The sequence below is a fragment of the Oncorhynchus mykiss genome, chromosome 28, assembly GCF_057628025.1.
Source record: "Oncorhynchus mykiss isolate SJ-2025 chromosome 28, ASM5762802v1, whole genome shotgun sequence".
In the NCBI taxonomy this organism is placed as follows: Eukaryota; Metazoa; Chordata; class Actinopteri; order Salmoniformes; family Salmonidae; genus Oncorhynchus; species Oncorhynchus mykiss.
The window spans coordinates 17,571,521-17,592,500 of NC_143049.1; the positions used below are offsets into that span (position 1 = coordinate 17,571,521).

The 20,980-nt window shown below is 42.8% G+C and overlaps 1 protein-coding gene and 1 long non-coding RNA gene across 7 annotated transcripts in view; one reads left to right on the forward strand and one right to left on the reverse strand.

Annotated features, from left to right (window-relative positions):
• Nucleotides 1–5,419: 5,419 nt before the first annotated feature.
• On the reverse strand, nt 5,420–13,862 carry LOC110508642 (uncharacterized). The gene is made up of 3 exons (XR_002471338.3): nt 13,747–13,862; nt 13,391–13,477; nt 5,420–5,993 (listed from the first exon to the last, which is right to left on the reverse strand). It is a non-coding gene; the product is annotated as an uncharacterized LOC110508642 (long non-coding RNA).
• The window catches only part of LOC110508640 (BTB/POZ domain-containing protein KCTD1), a 15,468-nt gene continuing 4,642 nt past the window's right edge, over nt 10,155–20,980 (forward strand). The window contains exons 1-5 of one of the 6 annotated variants that reach the window (XM_021589305.3): nt 10,784–11,241; nt 11,842–11,993; nt 16,946–17,124; nt 19,657–19,801; nt 20,767–20,980. The exon at nt 20,767–20,980 is cut by the window's right edge and continues 92 nt beyond it. In XM_021589305.3, coding sequence (XP_021444980.1) covers nt 11,964–11,993; nt 16,946–17,124; nt 19,657–19,801; nt 20,767–20,980 — 568 coding nt within the window. In that variant the 5' untranslated portion in view covers nt 10,784–11,241; nt 11,842–11,963. Of the gene's footprint in view, nt 10,244–10,762; nt 11,242–11,307; nt 11,707–11,830; nt 11,994–14,961; nt 15,912–16,945; nt 17,125–19,656; nt 19,802–20,766 lie in introns of those variants that run through there. The other 5 variants (XM_021589306.3, XM_021589308.3, XM_021589307.3 and 2 more) reach the window with 5 other exon arrangements.

The following is a 20,980-nucleotide window of genomic DNA, read 5'->3' on the forward strand; positions in this document are numbered from 1 at the left end:
TGGAGTTTAAGGCCAGAACCTGAGCAGAGAATTGCTTCTGAAGAGATGTACCATTTCACTGTAGGGCAGAAGGAGTTTACAGCAGCAGTGTGACAGAAGCACAGTACCCGCCATGATGGATAGCCTCATCTCCCTCTAGAAAGTGTCTCCTCATAGCCAGACGTATGGGGATGATGTGTGTTCTTTCTGAGACTATAGGTTCATATAATTCAATCAGTGGAACACCACTGGAAATGTTGGGGCACTTTGTCATATAGAATAGAGGTGATCTGTCACAATGTCACTTTATTTCCTTTGAAAAAACGGGGACAATTTCATGTGGAGAGAAGCCAAGCTGACTGCATATACTGCTAGGTGATAAAAAACGAACTGGTTGACTTAGGATGACATTGTGCCACTGTTAATAAAAAATGAAAAGCTAGGGAGTTAAACTCTCACATTTACAGTGCAATAGAACTCATGTTACACTAAAGATTAAATCACATACCAGTTAGATTTTTACTCCCCCTACCTCCCTCCCCAACTCAGTTTAAGGTACGTACACATGCCAACAGCGTCACCGTCTGGGCACCATCGTTTTGTGGGAAAAATAAGGTATGGTCTCATGAATACCTGCCATTAGACTGTTGACCAGAGGAGGGCAGTCACGAGCCTTACAATAAACTTTGAGGCCTGAGGTGGTGAGGGAGACAAGGCAGCTTGAGTCCTATTCCCTGTTCATGAACTGATTCCTGATGAAAACAACAGAAAATCCCAACCTAACATTTACACAACTACCCTAAGTGGCCTCATGACATTACAGAAGGTAATTTACTCTAGCTGATTTGCAAGGGATATGAAAGCTGTGCTCAGATCGATATTGGCCTGAGTCCCCAAGCAGGCTGGACAGTAGGTACTAGTAGGTACTATAACCCCCATTCCCCACCCGCTCCTCTCTCCCCAGCCTATGGGCATCCCTCCAGGGCCTGAGTAAAGTCCACAGGCCAACAGTCTCTCAGCTCACCCTATATAATCTTCATAGCCCAAATAAATTAGCACTTAAATCTGAGTGCGACCATCGACTATTTCCTCATGGAATAGGGTACAATGAGAGCTCTGTCTGCCACAAGTACTAATTTACAGAGCTGGCTCATCATCGGACAATGTTGAAGGAAGGGAGGGGACAGCATAGGTAGATAGCCGCCAAAATTGTAAAGCGGATGTGTAGTGGCTTCCTTTCCTCTTGACCATAGCCACTGCCCTAGCCTGAAAGGGCGGGGTTGTTTCGTACACATACAGTCCACATTCAAGGTTTCCAAACGGCCAAAACATTCAATGAGATCCAGGGATATGGTGCAACAAAAAGGTTTATTCTTCTAATATCAAACAAACAAAAATATTCTCCAATCAACTTAAAGCATAGATTACTTGATGTGAAAAATACATAATATGGCCTGTCTGTATGGTCAAAAGACTATACCGCTCCCACATCTAGCTAGGACTCCCCCAACCCCGAAGGCCCAACATCCTGCCTTTATCCTAACACACTTACCACATGGGCAAGAGGGGGGGGGGGCAAAGAGGGGGGGCCAAGTTACACTAATCACAAAGGAATATATCTCAATCAGGTAAATATAAATCATTAAGGTACCCAATATTTCATCATATACATTCATAATGAATATATTTACACAAACGTACATGGAGCTCTGTATGTTCTATCTTTTATATGTCCAAATCGGCTCTAACAGGATGCTTGTGTAATTGAATGAGATTTGTTTTGTGTTCAACCTTAACTGATATGAATAGATTCCATTGCAAAGTTTTGTATTCAGTCACCTTTCCACATATGTGAATACCTAGAAATATCTTGAGTATTCCTTCTCCTTCCTCTGCTGCAGTATTACATACAGTACATTTGATGTTCCAGACGGACACCAACAGTTGTTCTGGACCAACTACACTGAACAGAAAAAAAACACCCTAACCTATGGATTTCACATGACTGGGAATACAGATATGTATCTGTTGGTCACAGATACGTAAAAAAAAAAAACCATTTGGGGACATGGATCAGAAAAACAGTCAGTATTTGGTAACCACCATTTGCCTCATGCAGCACGACACATATCCTTCACATACAGTATATCACAAAAGTGAGTACACCACTCACATTTTTGTAAATATTTGAGTATATCTTTTCATGTGACAACACTGAAGAATTGACACTTTGCTACAATGTAAAGGAGTGAGTGTACAGCTTGTTTAACAGTGTACATTTGCTGTCCCCTCAAAATAACTCAACACACAGCCATTAATGTCTAAACCGCTGGCAACAAAAAGTGAGTACACCCCTAAGTGAAAATGTCCAAATTGGGCCCAAAGTGTCAATATTTTGTGTGGCCACCATCATTTTCCAAATTGGGCCCAATTAGCCATTTTCCCTCCCCGGTGTCATGTGACTCATTAGTGTTACAAGGTCTCAGGTGTGAATGGGGAGCAGGTGTGTTAAATTTGGTGTCATCGCTCTCACACTCCCTCATACTGACTGGTCACTGGAAGTTCAACATGGCACCTCATGGCAAAGAACTGAAAAAAAAAGAATTGTTGCTCTACATAAAGATGGCCTGGGCTATAAGAAGATTGCCAAGACCCTGAAACTGAGCTGCAGCACGGTGGCCAAGACCATACAGTGGTTTAACTGGACAGGTTCCACTCAGAACAGGCCTCGCCATGGTCAACCAAAGAAGTTGAGTGCACATGCTCAGGGTCATATCCAGAGGTTGTCTTTGGGAAATAGACGTATGAGTGCTGCCTACATTGCTGCAGAGGTTGAAGGGGTGGGGCGTCAGCCTGTCAGTGCTCAGACCATATGCCGTACACTGTATCAAATTGGTCTGCATGGCTGTCATCCCAGAAAGAAGTCTCTTCTAAAGATGATGCACAAGAAAGCCCGCAAACAGTTTGCTGAAGACAAGCAGACTAAGGACATGGATTACCGGAACCATGTCCTGTGGTCTGATGAGACCAAGATAAACTTATTTGGTTCAGATGGTGTCAAGCGTGTGTGGCGGCAACCAGGTGAGGAGTACAAAGACAAGTGTGTCTTGCCTACAGTCAAGCATGGTGGTGGGAGTGTCATGGTATGGGGCTGCATGAGTGCTGCTGGCACTGGGGAGCTACAGTTCATTGAGGGAACCATGAATGCCCACATGTATTGTGACATACTGAAGCAGAGCATGATCCCCCTCCCTTCAGAGACTGGGCCGCAGGGCAGTATTCCAACATGATAACGACCCCAAACACACCTCCAAGACGACCACTGCCTTGCTAAAGAAGCTGAGGGTAAAGGTGATGGACTGGCCAAGCATGTCTCCAGACCTAAACCCTATTGAGCATCTGTGGGGCATCCTCAAACGGAAGATGGAGGAGTGCAAGGTCTCTAACATCCACCAGCTCCGTGATGTCGTCATGGAGGAGTGGAAGAGGACTCCAGTGGCAACCTTTGAAGCTCTGGGGAACTCCATGCCCAAGAGGGTTAAGGCAGTGCTGGAAAATGATGGTGGCCACACAAAATATTGACACTTTGGGCCCAATTTGGACATTTTCACTTAGGGGTGTACTCACTTTTGTTGCCAGCGGTTTAGACATTAATGGCTGTGTGTTGAGTTATTTTGAGGGGACAGCAAATTTACACTGTTAAACAAGCTGTACACTCACTTCTTTACATTGTAGCAAAGTATCAATTCTTCAGTGTTGTCACATGAAAAGATATACTCATATTTACAAAAATGAGGGGTGTACTCACTTTTGTGATATACTGTAGAGTTGATCAGGCTGTTGATTGTGACCTGTGGATTGTTGTCAGTCCTCTTCAGTGGCTGTGCGAAGTTGCTGGATATTGGAGGGGAACTGGAACACTGTCGTACACGTCGGTCCAGAGTATCCCAAATATGCTCAATGGGTGGTGACATGTCTGGTTAGTATGGAGGCCATGGAAGAACTGGGACATTTTCAGCTTCCAGGAATTGTGTGCAGATCCTTGCGACATGGGGCTGTGCATTATCTTGCTGACACATGAGGTGATGGCAGCGGATGAATGGCATGACAATGGGCCTCAGGATCTCATTATGTTATCTCTGTGCATTCAAATGGCCATCAATAAATGCTATTTTGTATGTTGTCCGTACCTTATGCCTGCCCATACCATAACCACACCATCATGGGGCACTCTGTTCACAATGTTGACATCAGCAAACCACTCGCCCACACAACGCCATACACGCTGTCTGACATCTGCCCGGTACAGTTGAAACCGGGATTCATCAGTGAAGAGCACACTTATCCAGCATGCCAGTGGCCATCGAATGTGAGCATTTTCCCACTGAAGTCGGTCACGACGCCAAACTGCAGTCAGGTCAAGATCCTGTTGAGGATGACGAGCATGCAGATGGGCTTCCCCGAGACGGTTTGACAGTTTGTGCAGAAATTCATCAGCTGTCCGGGTGGCTGGTCTCATACGATCCCGCAGGTGAAGAAGCCAGATGTGGAGGTCCTGGGCTGGCATGGTTACATGTGGTCTGCGGTTGTGAGGCCTGTTGGACGTACCGCCAAATTCTCTAAAACGACGTTGGAGGCAGCTTAAGGTAGAGAAATTAACCTTAAAGTCTCTGGTGGACATTCCTGCAGTCAGCATGCCAAGTGCACGCTCCCTCAAAACTTGAGACATCTGTGGCATTGTGTTGTGTGACAAAACTGCACATTTTAGAGTGGCCTGTTATTGTCCCCTGCACAAGCTGCACCTGTGTAATAATCGTGATGTTTAATCAGCTTCTTGATATGCCATACCTGTCAGGTGGATGGATTATCTTGGCAAAGGAGAAATGCTCACTAACCGGCATGTGAACAAATTTGTGCACAACATTTTGAGAGAAAGCTTTATGCGTGTGGAACATTTCTGGGATCTTTTACTTCAGCTCATGAAACATGGAACCAACACTTTTCATGTTGAGTTGATATTTTTGTTCAGTATACATAAAGTGACATTGAATAATGGGTTTGTGCTTCTACTCAGCTGCTCAGGTGATGAAATCCCTAATGAGCCACCAGCAAGATTTCATTTAAGATGATGGTTCTTCCAAAAAAACTAAAGTCTTATGTTAGGCAAAATGTATTTTAATTTATTTCATATTGATGCCTATTTGAAATGGCAAGGGTGGCCTGGACAAGGCTTTTATCAACGTTATTTGTCTATAAGGCTGATAGGCATTGTTAAATAACCATCAACAACAATGTCCGAAAAATTGCGTAAAAATTTAACACATTTGTGAAAATGCACCAAAACATATTTGTCCTACAGTTCACCAAACTGAAAGAGGTTTATTTGTGCTATACAGAACCAATAAAGCACATCATGCATATTATACAAGAAGGAAAGGCATTATCTCAGGCATTATCTTTAATTAATTTCCTAATCTAACATTCCTCACATTTACTGTATGTAGAATCTTCAAAACTTAAAGCTTCTGATGCAAAATGCCTCTCAGCAGCCGATACAACTTAGGGGGGCACAGAGATAAAACACACACCTTAAAGATCATTAGCAATTAATATTTGGGGATTCATGAAGAAAAACAGCGTAAAACACTTGTTTCATAATTCATACTATAAACAAGAAAGTCTCCCACTTCCTTAATAATTTAGAAGTAAGCTAATGTTGATTTATTCAGGAAGGTCTCTGCCACCAGCGCTGCCTGGAGTTCCCAAATTTGAATTAAAGTAGGACAGTAGCAGGCGAGTCTGTAATAACATTTGTATAATTGCATTATTGCTCTGGGCTCAGTTCATTTCCTCCTCCAGTAGCTGCGTGAAATTGTTTGATTCTCGAAACCGCCTTGAGTCTGCAGCTCTGGGGTTGGAGGGTGGTACAGGAACAGGAAGGAATGCGACACACTCTTCTTCTCTCCCTCTTTCTCTCCATCACTTTCTTTCCCCCTCTCTGTCTGATTCTCTGTCTGACATATACACACACACACACACAAACAGCAACACATATAAATAACCCTTTGTTATTCTGAGTTTCATAATACTGCTACACTAGCTCACTTAATAACTCAATCTGTCTGGAGAATATGATTGATATCCTCACTCACCTTGTCGCTTCGGATAAATATTTTGCTGCATTTGCATGATAATGCTGGGAGACTGAGTGCATTTGGCATTTATCACATTTGTCAAATAACGCCAAAATTAGCTTTTGAACACACAATTGGCCATTTTTAGTTAACGTTGGCTGCAGAATTGACCAAGTTCTACCAGTGTCAGCCATTCTAGGATACCGGTTTCTAGGATAAAGAGTCCACCTCACATATCTAGGAGAGAGAGTGCACCTCATGTTTATCTGTAGCTCATACAGCAAGTTACAGAATGATCATAACGAGAGTTGCCATCTTCATCATTGGACTGTTATGCCTGCTGTTGTTGCGCATTGCAATTTTGTTTGTCATTGATTTGGATTTACATTTTTTTCTAAATGCTAATTTACAAAACCAAGACTACACCATAAGACAAACAATCAAGTTTAAGCGCTATTAGCCTGTGTAGTGCACACCTGAGACCCCAGTGGCTTAGCGACAGGAAGAGGGTGGAGAATCTCTGATTGGTTTCCTCAGGGCTCGGTTTCTCTCAGTTCCCAACCCCACATTCCCTCACTCCCTATCCCTCCCTCCCTCCTTCATCCCCCTTCCTTCTATGCAGAACAACCCAAACTCTAGTTTGATGAAACACATTTGTTTGGCTTAACTCTTACATTGCCATCACGACAGCCATATCGCGGAGGCCTCGGAGGTGTAACGTGGCCCATCAGCCATGTAGCTAATGAGAGGATATATGTAGGACTATGGGACTTCACCGGAGGACCTGTTTCCATTTGGGTCTGGCCTGCACTGCCATGTTATTAGGAAAACCTTTATTATTGTTGCCCTCTAGTGGGAACCATGTAATAGGATTACATTTTATTAGAGCCTCCCAGCATTACCCAACCAAACCCCCTCCTCCTCTTGTCTCTCCTCTCTTCCTCTTACTGCATTGTCATTACCTCTTCTGTCCACTGTGGGTGGGCTGGCTGTATGGCTGGGTTTGGGATGGGAAGAACTGGATGGATGTATGTCGCTGTGATCAGAGTATTAGTGAAGATCGGTGCTCAAACAGACTGAATAGGACCACTCCTGTCTACCATCGGAGAGCCACATTGTGTGAGGGTTTGCTGCTATGTGTTATCATTTACTAGGATACTCCTGGTATATTCCACCATCGAAACCGTCATGAAGGCTAAACAAAAGAGAACATTTTCATGCAGATGCAAGTCATGTCAATAGGTTCTTCATTTTAGGTACAGTACCTTGATGATACCAAGCCCAACATACGACAACTCCACAGTACACTTTACCAAAACAAGCTAGTTGCAACAGAGCCTTCCTTAAAAGTTATATGTCCCAGTGCCAAAAATACTATTTGATGATAAACTGCAGGCAGCCCCAAACTATACATGGCCGTAGGGCAGATTGAGTCAGATTCAGGAACAATTGCAACCCTCTCCCTATCCAGCCCACTCCCTTACATAACCACGGGCCATTACAGGGGTGTGGTGTGCACAGCAAGAGTCATTAACGTGGTCTGAGGCTACATCACAGAAAGATCTCTCAGTATGTTCTGAATGAGGATAGCTGTGGCCACTGTTTGATTGAGTTCATTAGAACTATGGGGAGAGCTGGCGAAATCAAATCAAAGTGTATTGTCGTAGAATGAAAGAGCCATGGGCATACTGACTGAGGGAAAGGGAGATCAAGCCACCAGTACGCACTAGTCTGACCTAAAGATTCAAGAAGAACAAATTCACTTCTCACTGATGACACATTCAGAAGCTATGAGGAATTCAGCAATTGAAAACTCAAAGTTTAGACAGGAGGATAAATATATTTTGGAAAGAACTAGACCAATAAAAAAAAGAGTGCCATCTTCCTCAAAAAGGGAACAAGTGATATAGTCTTTGTGAGATAAAATGAATACAGACAAAGAAACCATGGCTTTGTATAACTGTGGCTCAGTTGACTGTTTTCCAGAGAGTTGGAAAGTAACTCAAGCCTCCATACAGGGCATGCATGTATAACCTTAGGCATGATGTCATCAGGCACTGTTGCCAGGCTAGGTTTGTTTGGGGCGAAATAACATCTGCAAGCTATTTCACTAATTTGTCCACCAAAATATAGCTTTGACAGGGCTCTCCCGCTGTTGCAGCAGCTAGGTTCTTTTCCAAGTAAAACATACCCCACAACCAGAGTATTAGAACAATGGAATGGTTTCTGGCCCCCGAACACCAAGCAAGAGTATTCAAAAAAATCACCATTGGCGAGCTGGTTTTCGTTTCTACAACATCTAATGTATATCTTTAATACTGAATTCGGAGGGCCGCATTGTGACTTGGCTCCATTTGTGTGGAAAATGGGAAACGTATGAGATTTCGAGGCCTTGGGTGCTCTCAGTTTTGCTACAGTTTGTCAGCCTGATTGCAAAGATAGAAAATAATATGTATAAATAAAAAGTGCAGGAGGATGGAGGAAATAGAAAATGCAAGGCTTTGCGTTTGTGCGCCAGCCGGCAACCTCCAGGGCAAATAACTCCATTGTAACACTTTAGTCCTATGCTTGTTTTCCCCTGGGACCCGTTGGTCAAAAAGTGGAAAGCTAAAAATAAAAACAAAAAAAAACTGTGCTCTGGATGAGATAAGAATGGCTGGCCCTGGCCGTTCCTCGAAAGCGTGATGATCTCTTTAGGATGCAATGGGCAGACGAACACTCTTTAGATCTTGGACTTTCAGAGTTGGTCAGTGGCCAATTTGCTACGGTTGGTCATTTGCCCGATACAGCCTCAGCCAGAGGGGATGGTTACAAGGGGCCAAACTATGAGTGACATGGAGTACATCAAATTATCTGCACAGGCCTACTCCATCCTGGATACTGTGGTTCTCTTGTTTCCTACATTCTTTGTTTGTCCACACAGACCATGGTATGATGACCACATCTAGCATGTTTGAGTATATGGGAAACTGAAAAGGTAACTGCCTAAACCGCTATCTTCAAACAATCACTATTCATATGATTTGTATCCATGAGTCACTCACTTGTTACACAAATGCAACCATCTTCTCTGTAGTGTTAGTGTTTCGAATGGCTTAGTTCAGGAAGGACATACACAGCAGTTGACATTATGTATCAATTAATGCATATTATTTGAAACCTGTGAAGGTGAATAGAGCCCCCTAGTAAAGGTGTCATAATACCCATAAAACCTAGTGGTCAAACAGGGAAATGGTTCCAATAATTTTCCCACCATTCATTTTTCCCATAGTGGATTTTAGAAACACTTCAAATAAGGGCTGTGTTTCGTGTAGGCTTATCCTGGCGGGATGTTTTGATAACCAAATCTCTCCCAGACAAGGTCATTTATCAATATCTTCGGCTCTATTTACTTTCAGATTTGAAAATGTTAATTAGCATCAAAGTAGACATCATGCAAAACTACAAATCCCTGCATGCCATTCCTAGCTGATACCTTTGCTAACAGGTACTGTGTCACTGTAAAACCTGCACAATACAGGTAACAGAATTGTCCATTTAAAATTTGTATTTATTTATTCATTACTACATTTAGCTAACAGATAGTTAATCCAGAGATTATTACCTTTGCCTCGGTTCGGCAGTCTTGTCCAGATCATCGTGGCATTTTTAGTTCTTTATGATAGGCACGTTAGCAGCTAATTAGCACAGGCGAATATTGATAAGTCGCCTTGTCCTAGAGAGATTTACACGGTTATCAACACGTCACGCCAGGGTAAACACAGCCCTTATTTGAAGTCTTTCTAAAATTCCCTGTGGGAAAATAATTGGAACCATTTCCGTTTGACCGCTAGGTTTTATGGGTATTATGACTCCTACTGTGGTACTCTATAGATTTGCATGGATGTAAGCGCTCTTTATTCCCAATTCAGAGCAGCTAGTGCTTTTAACAGCAGGTGGCGAAAGAGAGGATGGAAGCATTTCTAAATGTTGTTCTTGTGCTTATTTGTAACAGGAGGGTTTGTGTGTTCAACAGCAGTACATGGAGACAAATGAACAGGTGCACTGTTGAACTTATCAGGCATGTGGCTCTGTTAGAGTGAAAAGCCATGTAAAATATATGGACATCCTTAAAATGACTGTACAACCAGGTAACACAAATATGTATATTTTGCATTATGTATAAATCAATGAATAGAATAATTTAGAACTTAATCTTAGCTGTCAATATGCCACCGTTTGAAATTAAAAGCTTCAACATTCCAGGGCTCGGTTTTTCAAAAGCATTTTAAGGCTAAATTCATCCGGATATATGGTTCTAACGATTAACTTAAAATGCTTTTGGGAAACCGGGCCCTGAAATGATGCATGGTTGAACATTTGAAATGAGCTCGTGCATAAGCCCCAGGCGCTGATTCAGACTTGATTGGGACAAGGCTGCAAGTGCTTATTTATATAACTATGTAGGTTGGGAAGTTGGCCAAAGGGGGGTCGATTTACCATTAGAATTAATCCATTGATTAAAGTTGATTGTAAATCAAGTTGTTTGACGTTGTGACCATTTATGTTCAAGCTCCAGAACATTAAAACAAATACACGTTAAAAAATAAAATGTTCAGAAGACAACCAACAATCTATATAATTATCACCATCTGCTGCTTTTCCTTCCTGGCAAAGAAACACTCCGTCCATTTGCAGAAATCGCCTGCGGGAACGTTACATCAAAACTAATCATAACGATTAAAATCAGCTTTGCTGTGCGAGAGGAAGCCAATATGGAAGTTTGAGACAGGCGTTAGGATGTTGTATGTCGAAAAAAAAAATGCATGATTTTTTTTTTTCTTCGCGATTTTATGAAGAAATATAAAATAAATGTTCCATAAAGGCCGACGCACTGTTGTAGTGATGTTTTTTTGCAAGGAGTTTTACTCTGCAGATTGGTTTAGACTGGGGTAGAGACATGAGCTAATTGTATTCTGATCTTTGCCTTGAGGGGTTTGGAGCCCTGGAGCAAGTATTCTCTGTATTTTGTTCTGTCTACCTTAGCCAAGCTATTGCATTTCTCACTGGTGTAGGAAGGGAAGCAGATCGCAGGCGAAATCTGGGGGAAAGGATTCTCAAATATACTTTATGCCCATCCATGTTTCAGGTAAGCGGATATTTATTGGGTTTGCTATTATTTCCGAGGCTGGTTTGACTGGGACTTTCAAGGCGCAGCCGCTTTTACGCATGTGCCAGGCGATGAGCGCCACAGTAACACTTAACCACTTCCTGGATATTGTTAGGTGTAAAACAACTATTTTTCTGTACCTGCCGGCGAATGACTTAGTTTCTATTTGTATTTTCACCGAATTTTACGACCTTTGTTCAGAAAACACCATAGCTATCGGTCCGTGTGAATTTGCTCCTGGCGCATTGTTTCAGCCCGAACACATCGTCGCCGTTTTCCCCGTCGGACATCGTGTCACACAAACTGAGTTTAGGCATTTCGATAGAAAAAGCCTCTTCGCTTGTCCTAAACCAGTTTCATTTCCTGAGTGCCCCAGATCTGGCTAATGAAAGACGCCATTGTGGAGCAATTTTGCCGGAGGGTTTTTATTTTGTAAGACAGGAGGTACCTATTTTACACACGTCAATGCAAATTCTGTGAATAATGCATTTGTATTTGGCGTCGTTTTGTAACGAGAACCATATCTATGTAAACCAAGAGACAATGCAGGCTACAGTATCTTCCTTTTGCTTCCCATAGATCTCTTGCGGGGCTGACCTATACCCGTGCGCAGGGAATTCCACGGTACAGAGGTGCCACTGCAAATATTTAGATACTCCCTGGCGGAAGTCTGGATCTATGTTTGCATCTTTGTAGCTGTGATGTTATGGAGACAAAACATGATATATATGGTTAGTATGAGTTTACAAATTCGAATTTTGGGAATGATATTCATCCACAATGGTTAACACATTACTAGCGAGATATATGGTTGCGCATCAGGATGTGGCCACAATGGCTATGAACACTGCAACTTTTTGAACTTGTCATTTCTCAATCAAAATCTAACTGTTTACAGGCTGCTGGTGGTATATTTCCACCCTTTTAATTCCAAAAAGTAAAACGCGCACACGTTAACATTTTAATTAATCCTATTCCCTACTTGAGTGAAATGCGTGGCTCTAGGAGCATTCACTGGAGGGCGCTGTTATGACGAGCAACATTCGCATCTGTGCGTAAAAGGGCACCATTGCTCAATGTGCTTCACGTGTGTGTGTGTGTGTGTGTGTGTGTGTGTGTGTGTCATTAGTCACACATTATAGTATCTCCAAACCTTAAACAATTTTTGGATGATTAAAACAGTGGACTCTTCATCTGGACATAGTTTGCTGTTAAGATTCCTACCATAATGCTTACTTGTGCATGCAACTGTCTGTGTGAACAAAAAATCATGTCAAATATTTGTTAAACTAAACACAGAAACTGAGTGCAGTCCAACTCCAGATTTGTTTCAACATGGTGTGGATTTGGTCACCACATTTACACCAGACTAGGATAAACATGGAAGTCAGTTGAGACGGAACTATTTGTTTAGACTTAAATATGCAAGAACACGCTAAACTTGAGTAGCACGGGAACACTGAACCACTAACAAATGGTAGAGCATTTGTTTTGTATCCACACAGCAATGTGGTTGGCCTACATTATTCAAAAGGGCAACAGGTGGGAAGACTGACTTGCAGGAGTTCTGAAAGGAAAAAAGATGAAGAGAATGGGATGTAGTATATCAGTCCACACGTACAGGTAACTGCCAAAATAATGGAAACAATTGAGTAAATGAGAGTCTATTGACTACGGGTGTAGTTCCTGAGTTAATTAAGCAATTAACATCCCATCATGCTTAGTGTTATGTATAAAAATGCTGGGCAGGCCATTATTTTGGCTGCCATGGCTATGCCCCATCCACAGGGCATGAGTAGTCACTGAATGGTTTGATCAGCATTAAAACAATGTAAACCATATGCCATTGTCATCTGTCACCAGATCTCAACCCAATTGGACACTTATGGGAGATTCTGGAGAGGTGCCTGAGACGGCGTTATCAATGAACAAAACACCAAATGATCAAATTTCCCAGAATAATGGTGTCGCATCCCTACAATAGAGTTCAACACTTGTAGACTCTACCAAGGTGCATTAAAGTTGTTCTGGCTCGTTGTGGCCCAACACCCTATTTTAAGACCCTTTATGTTGGCGTTCTTGCGATGCCCTTGCAGTGTTAGTTGTCAGGTTCTACTGATGATCTTACCACCTGGGTGTCCTGGTCTGTGCCGTTTAGATGTTAACTGTAAGAGTTGAAGTGTTCTCCTGCTGTTTGAAAGTAGGAGTAGTCAACCTGAAAAAGAATCCACAGGAAATGGTTTTAATTGGAGTTGGGGTGAAATGGTTGTGCTACATGTACTGAATCCCATTCTCTTTTTCTCCTCTCTCGCTCCATGACATGCGCACACACACACACACATTTTTCATGATTCTTCGAAGCAGATTCTCCATTCCATCCACCTTCATGATGGCAAGGCTTTGAGGACAGCCAATTCCAGCGAGCTGGTTTTCAGAACTTTCTACACATACCATCTTCTACAAATTAGTCAGGGAACAAATTACCTGCATTCTGAGTATGATCCCACGCACTTTGCCGGCTGCTGTACACAGGTTTCCCTTTTGAAGAGCAGCCGTGTGATTTCTCCCTCTCTGTTCGCCCCGCGGGCCCCTCTGCCTTCTGCGAGAGGGATTCTGGAGTTGAATTTTAAAACTATGTACGGCTGCCTGCGCTTATCAGCCTGTGCACAAACGAACTGCATGCAAATCAGGGCAGGATCACACACCACAGTCTAGGCCTGCACTCAAAGGCAGGCTTAATTGCTAATTGGGTATCTAGGTGTGAAACCCACACTGCCAAAACTGAGAAGTAAAAACATGGATGTTTTAAGGCTAGTTGTGGTTGTTTTTAATTAAATTATTTTTAAAATACTGATTTTTAAAATGAGTGGATTGGATTTCCTGAACGTTATAGGAAAATAACCCAGGAGAGTATAGTGTGTGTCAATACTTCATGTAGTTTGGATTCTGTTTGGTAAACAACTACAATGAGGGGTCAGATGTTGTGGATTTAATGCTACCATCTTATGGTGTGTATTATGATCTTTTTGCAGTGCTGTTATGGAAAATGTTGGATAGGAATATATACTCCCTTTCTGCTTTTTGAAAGATAAAAAATAATTGCCTGTGGATCTCTGATATGCCATTAGATTAGATCTAGAAGGGACTTTGAAGTCTGCATATTTCTGGTATGGGCTAAGACCATACTGCTTTATAGAGGGAGGAACCTTTTGGACTGTGTGTGGATGGTAGGTACCGGTAGGAACTAGGAAGGGCACCTGCAAAACTGTTAATAAGAAAAGAGATTAGGCTAAATAAATAACCATAACAGACACATTGCAAAAAAACAAAGTGGAAATGTGTCCATAACATTGAGCAACAGTATCCAGCTAGTTTATGTAAAATGGGTGGGTGTCACTGTTTTTAATTAGCTCATCAAATCTACACTACAATCTTAACAGCCCTCCTGAATACAGCCCATTGTTCTGGGCAAATAATAATAATGTATTCAACTTTTATGTCGCTGTTCATGACGTAAATAAATATCAAAGCGTTGTAAAGCAACAACAAAAACGCCGTTTAAAAAGAAACGTATCATCATGAGTAGATCGACGGTTAATAAGAGGCTGAAGGTTGAGAGAGTTCATGGCTTGATTGAGGTCAGCGGAGGGCGTACGTACGCCATCAATAGTATAAGTGTCTGCTTTATGTGCGTAAACTGCTCTATGGGCAGTGTGCTGTGGAGACTAAAAGGGTCGGGGAAAGGTTAAGCGTTCATCCGGGGTCGCCAATGCCCTGGGGGCTAGTGTGTGTGTTTAATCTAGAACCGAAACACGAGGTCTATGTTGCATTTTGATTATGTACTTTGGTTAGTCACGGAATACTCTGCACTGTTATAGTGTTTACAATAGTTACTGAGCTTTGTTTTTTTTTACCAAGGACCTGTTGTTGCCAGACATCTGGACAAGGTTTAGTTTCAGATGCAGGCTAAATGGAAAAGTAATGTTCAGGCTACATGGTAGTGTTTGAGAGGCAGCTGGAAACAAAGGATGGCGAAGAATGGAAAGGGAAAAGGCCAGGGCGCAAATCCAGATCTGCGTCATTTTTTTGGGATATGCTGCGCTTTTGGGGTGGTCCAAAGATCAACCTGTTGTCCACTTTATAGAATACACCTTAGCAGACGCGAAATTCAGCGGTAAATGTGACTACCTTCCTTTATAACAGTGACAACCCTAAAAACCCAGGGGCAACAGGATGAACATGCTTTCGGGGGGCTTTGACTTATCCCAACAACCATTGCAAAAGCGGCACAGTTGACTGTCTGCCACAGAAGCATCGCTCTTGTTTATGGTGTGCTGCTGCCCTTCACGCCTCTCCGGAGTCTGTAGGTGGAAACCGACAGCATCTCCAGCTCGAAGCCTGTTTTTAGTGCGCCAGGTTCGATAATGGAAGCAACAGATATCATGGATTTAACACCTCAGAAACCGAGAAAGCACCCGCATCCAATCAATTCCGTGGATGAGTCCGTAGTACACGCGTCCCTGAAACGAATCTCAATGCGAACAGGAGCGGAATGCGGGGACGCTCCGTTCATGTACTCAAGAAGCAACCCCTTACCTGCAGTATCACTAAAGCAGAATGATAATGCTGTGTCTTCATCGTCAGCGCAGGTAACATACATGTATTTAGTCCTATTCGCTTCCACTTGTGCATACTCTCTGTAGATGCTTTGTTTTATGTCGGTTGCCTAGCCACCAACAGTGGAAGTTGTTGGATTTATTTGGTGTGAATCAATGCAAATGTTTTGTATCCATTTCCCCACGTTGATAAAATCAGATAAGCAGAGCTAATGTCATTTAAAACGTAATCTAAAGTTTTAATTTAAGGTGTTCTAAATCTCTTGGTCATTATTACTTAATTCAAATTAGAACATCTACATTTCTCCCTCCAATGACAATGTTTGCATATTGTGCAGAGACGTTCTGTATTTTTTTTCTTATTGGCTCAGAGGAGGGTCTTGAACTTGTGATTGGGAAACTCAATTTGTTCTGTGTGCCATTAGAGATATTGCCAGCTAATTGTGTTTTGGGGTTAGCAGGGAACATTTCTAAATCTTATTACATTATTCAAATCTAGACTGATTATTGCTCATTTACAGTCTGTGTGAGATTGCTGCTCCAAATTGATTTGATTTTGGAAGATGATTATGCCCAACAGATATGGAATGTTGTGCTTGGTAACATTCAGGTCAAGGTCAGGAAATACTAGGTTAGTGTAACACATATGTATATTATCCCAGTCCTGACTTAACAGAGGGTGTTGGACCTTGGCCAACTATTTGACTAACTTTTTTTCAGAATGATGACAAGAATATTGTCTGGCCAATCAAAGTCCTGCAATGTTGCTATGATGAATTCTTCATTTCAGGTTTAGTTTAAAATGTATCCTTTTTAACCGGTGTGTACTAACACACTTCCTGTTTGGTGTAAATGTATCCTTTTTAACCGGTGTGTACTAACACACTTCCTGTTTGGTGTAAATGTAACCGTTTTGACTGGAGTTTGTGCTGTTCTGTCAACATTTATCAATGGAAGAAAATATACATTTACATATTATGAACAAATCCTTTTGAATGTGTATTCAATCTGTGCTGTCCACCATATTGCTAATCATTTAACATGATTTGTCTACTTGTTTGTGACAGGATAACCGTTCCAGCATGTCCAGGCCAATGATCACCAGATCGCCAGCGTCCCCCCTGAGTAACCAGGGCATCCCGACACCCGCCCAGCTCACCAAGTCCAACGCCCCTGTGCACATCGACGTGGGCGGACACATGTACACCAGCAGTCTGGCCACGTTAACCAAGTACCCAGAGTCCAGGCATGTGACGGCTCTGCTATTGATACAGTTCCTCAATTACAATAGAGTAAAGCTATGTCTTTGTTTGAGCACTTTTGGTGCACAGTGCCACAGTGTTTTTTAAATCTGTGTTGTTCATTTGTGGTTCTAGAGGGTGTTTGGGATGATTTGAGGGTTGAAAGGGAAATGATGATGTAGATGATAGCCTAGCCCCTCATTTCAGCCGTGTTCATCTGCATTGACTCTCTTACTGCTTAAAGATGCCGTCTGGGATCTTAAGCACAACAAATTCCTAACGTATCATACGAATTGCAATTAAAATAATAATAATCATTTTGGGACGTAACATATACAAAATGGATGACGCAGTACACAAACTTTGGCTCGTGAACACCACTTTCAAAAGTGCTGGCTGAAACTATACAAAGGTTCTGCCGAATTACTTTAATGCCAACCTCTGACAGTGCAGCCCGGACAAATGTCAAAGTTCATCCAATCACAAAGATGCAGCACTCAAATGGATGAATGAGGTGGGAAAGACTGGATGTAAAACACAGGGCTTGATATTACTGAGTGTTTCAATTTGTATGATTATTGAGGCTATTCTACAATACGGTGATTACAATCCATCATAGCAATACTTCCCCACTGTACCAAATACAAAATGGCCTCCTTTTTTCAAACCTGCCCCGGAGATATTTTGAGAAGTAAGCATTTGCATGGCTCAAAAGTCCAAACTGCAGACAAAAGCAGCTCAGTAATTCTGACAGATGTCCCAGCAGCAGTAAAGGGCACGGAACCATCTGGAGGCAAAAGGGCCACGCTGCAGCCTGGGGCCGGGCCGGGCGCCACCCCGCCTCAGGCTCCTCTCTACCAGCTGGCCCTGACCCCTCCATCAGACCAATAGGACAGCTCCTCTTTCCTCTCATCCATACGGCTTCATTTCTCTTTCCCTCTGATTCTATCGCTCTCTACCTGTCTTTGTCTGTTTCTCTCTTTCGTTCTCTCTCTCTCTCGCACGGTCTCTCTCTTTCACACTGTCTCTGTCTGTGTGCATGGAGCAGAGTAATGTCTGCATCACTCAACAAAGGCGTGAAAGAAATCAAACACTGAGCTCACCCACATCCAGTGAGTCATAGCACATGATGCACAGAGTCGCTGTCCTCAGTACTGTCATCTGCTCAACAACTCAACTCAAGAATAGAAGCAGTTTGTTGGGTCCCATAACATATGATTTTTTTGAACATGCATGGAAGGGGAAAAAAATATCATAATCTAAACATAGGCTAGATTAGGAACTTAGAATTGAATCATCAAGCATTTTGTTCCAAGTCGCATGTATATTGATCTGTCTCTCTCTCTCTCATTTCAATTGAAGGGCTTTATTGGCATGGGAAACATGCGTTTACATTGCCAATGCAAGTGAAATAGATAATAAATGAAAATTAACAGTAAACAATACAATCTCAAAAGTTCCAAAATAATAGACATATCAAACTTTATATTGTCTCTATACAGTGTTGTAATGATGTGCAAATTGTTAAAGTACAAAAGGGAAAATATCTACAATTTTCTTGTGGCAACAGGTCACAAATCTTGCTGCTGTGATTGCACACTGTGGTATTTCACCCAATAGACATGGGAGTTTTCCAAATTGAATTTGTGGGTCTGTGTAATCTGAGCGAAATATGTGTGTCTAAATGGTCATACATTTGGCAGGAGGTTAGGAAGTGCAGCTCAGTTTCCACCTCATTTTGCGGGCAGTGTGCACATAGCCTGTCTTCTCTTGAGAGCCAGGTCTGCCTTGGGCGGCCTTTCTCAATAGCAAGGCTATGCTTACTGAGTCTGTACATAGTTAAGGCTTTCCTTCATTTGGGGTCAGGCACAGTGGTCAAGTATTCTGCCACTACTCTCTGTTTAAGCGAAATAGCATTTTGTTGGCTCTATTTTTTGTATATTATTTCCAATGTGTCAAGTAATTATCTTTTTTTGTTTTCTCATGATTTGGTTGGGTCTAATTGTGTTGCTGTCCTGGGGCTCTGTGGGGTCTGTTTGTGTTTGTGAACAGAGCCCCAGTACCAGCTTGCTTAGGGGGCTCTTCTCCAGGTTAATTTCTCTGTAGGTGATGGCTTTGTTATGGAAGGTTTGGGAATCGCTTCCTTTTAGGTGGTTGTAGAATTTTTAACGGCTCTTTTCTGGATTTTGATCATTAGCGGCCTAATTCTGCTCTGTATGCATTATTTGGTGTTTTAGTTTGTTCACCGAGCATATTTTTGCAGACATTTTTGCAGAATTCTGCATGCAGTCTCGATTTGGTGTTTGTCCCATTTTGTGAATTCTTGGTTGGTGAACGGATCCCAGACCTCACAACCTTAAAAGGGCAGTGGGTTCTATAACTGATTCAAGTATAGCCAGATCCGAATTGGTATGTCCAATTTTATGTTCCTTTTGATGGCATCAATTCAAGGGCTTTATTGGCTTGGGAAACATATGTTAACATATCGCTCTCTGTGTTTCTCTCTCTCTCTGTGTTTTCTTTGTGCCTCTCTCTAGAATCGGCCGTCTCTTTGATGGCACAGAGCCCATTGTGTTGGACAGTCTGAAGCAGCACTACTTCATTGACAGGGACGGACACATGTTCCGCTACATCCTCAACTTCCTCAGAACTTCCAAGCTCCTCATCCCAGACGACTTCAAAGTGAGTGTCTGACTGTCCCCTCCACTGTAGCATCCAATCATCTGGTCAAACCCCAGAGCGCTAGTATATAGAGTGTATGGCTCTAGTCAGCATTGGTGCAAAAAGCTGATTTATTTAATTTTTTTGCGTGGCCAAGCCTGAACACCGGGGGAATTATATGGTGTACTCTCCATTGACGCTTCAAGGATGTTAGTGAAATGAATTAAAAACCAGCAAACATGCTGGCCACATTAGTGTCTGTAGACTTTATGACAGTGCTTACCCCTAAATTTGTGTGTGCCGTGCACTGGCCATCCGTGCTTGTCCAAAAGAGGGCCGCTGATCCTCACTGTATGTGACACGTTTGCATTCCGTTTGTTTTTTGTTTTTTATGTGTCGTTTAGCCCTTAATTACAAACTTGGCCCGAGAGAAAACAAATGACATTATCTGATGGACTGTCCAAACACAGTGGCACTCAATCAGAGGGGAAGTATGTCAGCTAAAATAAGCAAAGACAAAAGACAGGCCCAAGTTCAGACCCAGGCTAAATTCACCCTGACAGACGTTCAGATGTGAGACCGAGTCTGAGAACATTTGAAAGCGTGATTAAGCCCCGCTGCCTTTTGGGCAAGATACTACCCCCCCCCCCCCCCCCCCCCCCCCCCCCCTCCCCCCACAAGACCTTGTTGGGGTTTGTGGTAGACCTAGATGTTGAATAGGGACTAGTCTTGCTCTGCGTATTTGTAATGCAGTGAATTGTTGTGGTGGATGGGACACCCAGAATCCCCGTGGTTTGAGTGATCACACTTTGGCTGGGTCTCAGGAGATTTAACCAGCTTCCTTTCCTCATGAATAGTCATCTATCGGGATTTAGAAGTAGAGGTGTTGAGAACCCATGCACTTTCACCCAAACAGGGAAATTATATTGAGATGCTGCACTTGTGTCAACATGCCCTGACCTGGTCTCTTTGCTGTCCCCATGCAGGACTATAGCCTGCTGTACGAGGAGGCCCGGTACTTCCAGCTGCAGCCCTTGCTGGCCGAGCTGGAGCACTGGCGCCAGGATCGCGACCTGGCCAGGGTGTCACGCCCCTGCGAGTGCCTGGTGGTACGCGTGGCGCCCGACCTGGGAGAGAGGATAACGCTGAGCGGAGATAAGGCCCTCATCGAGGACGTGTTCCCGGAGATCGGCGACGTCA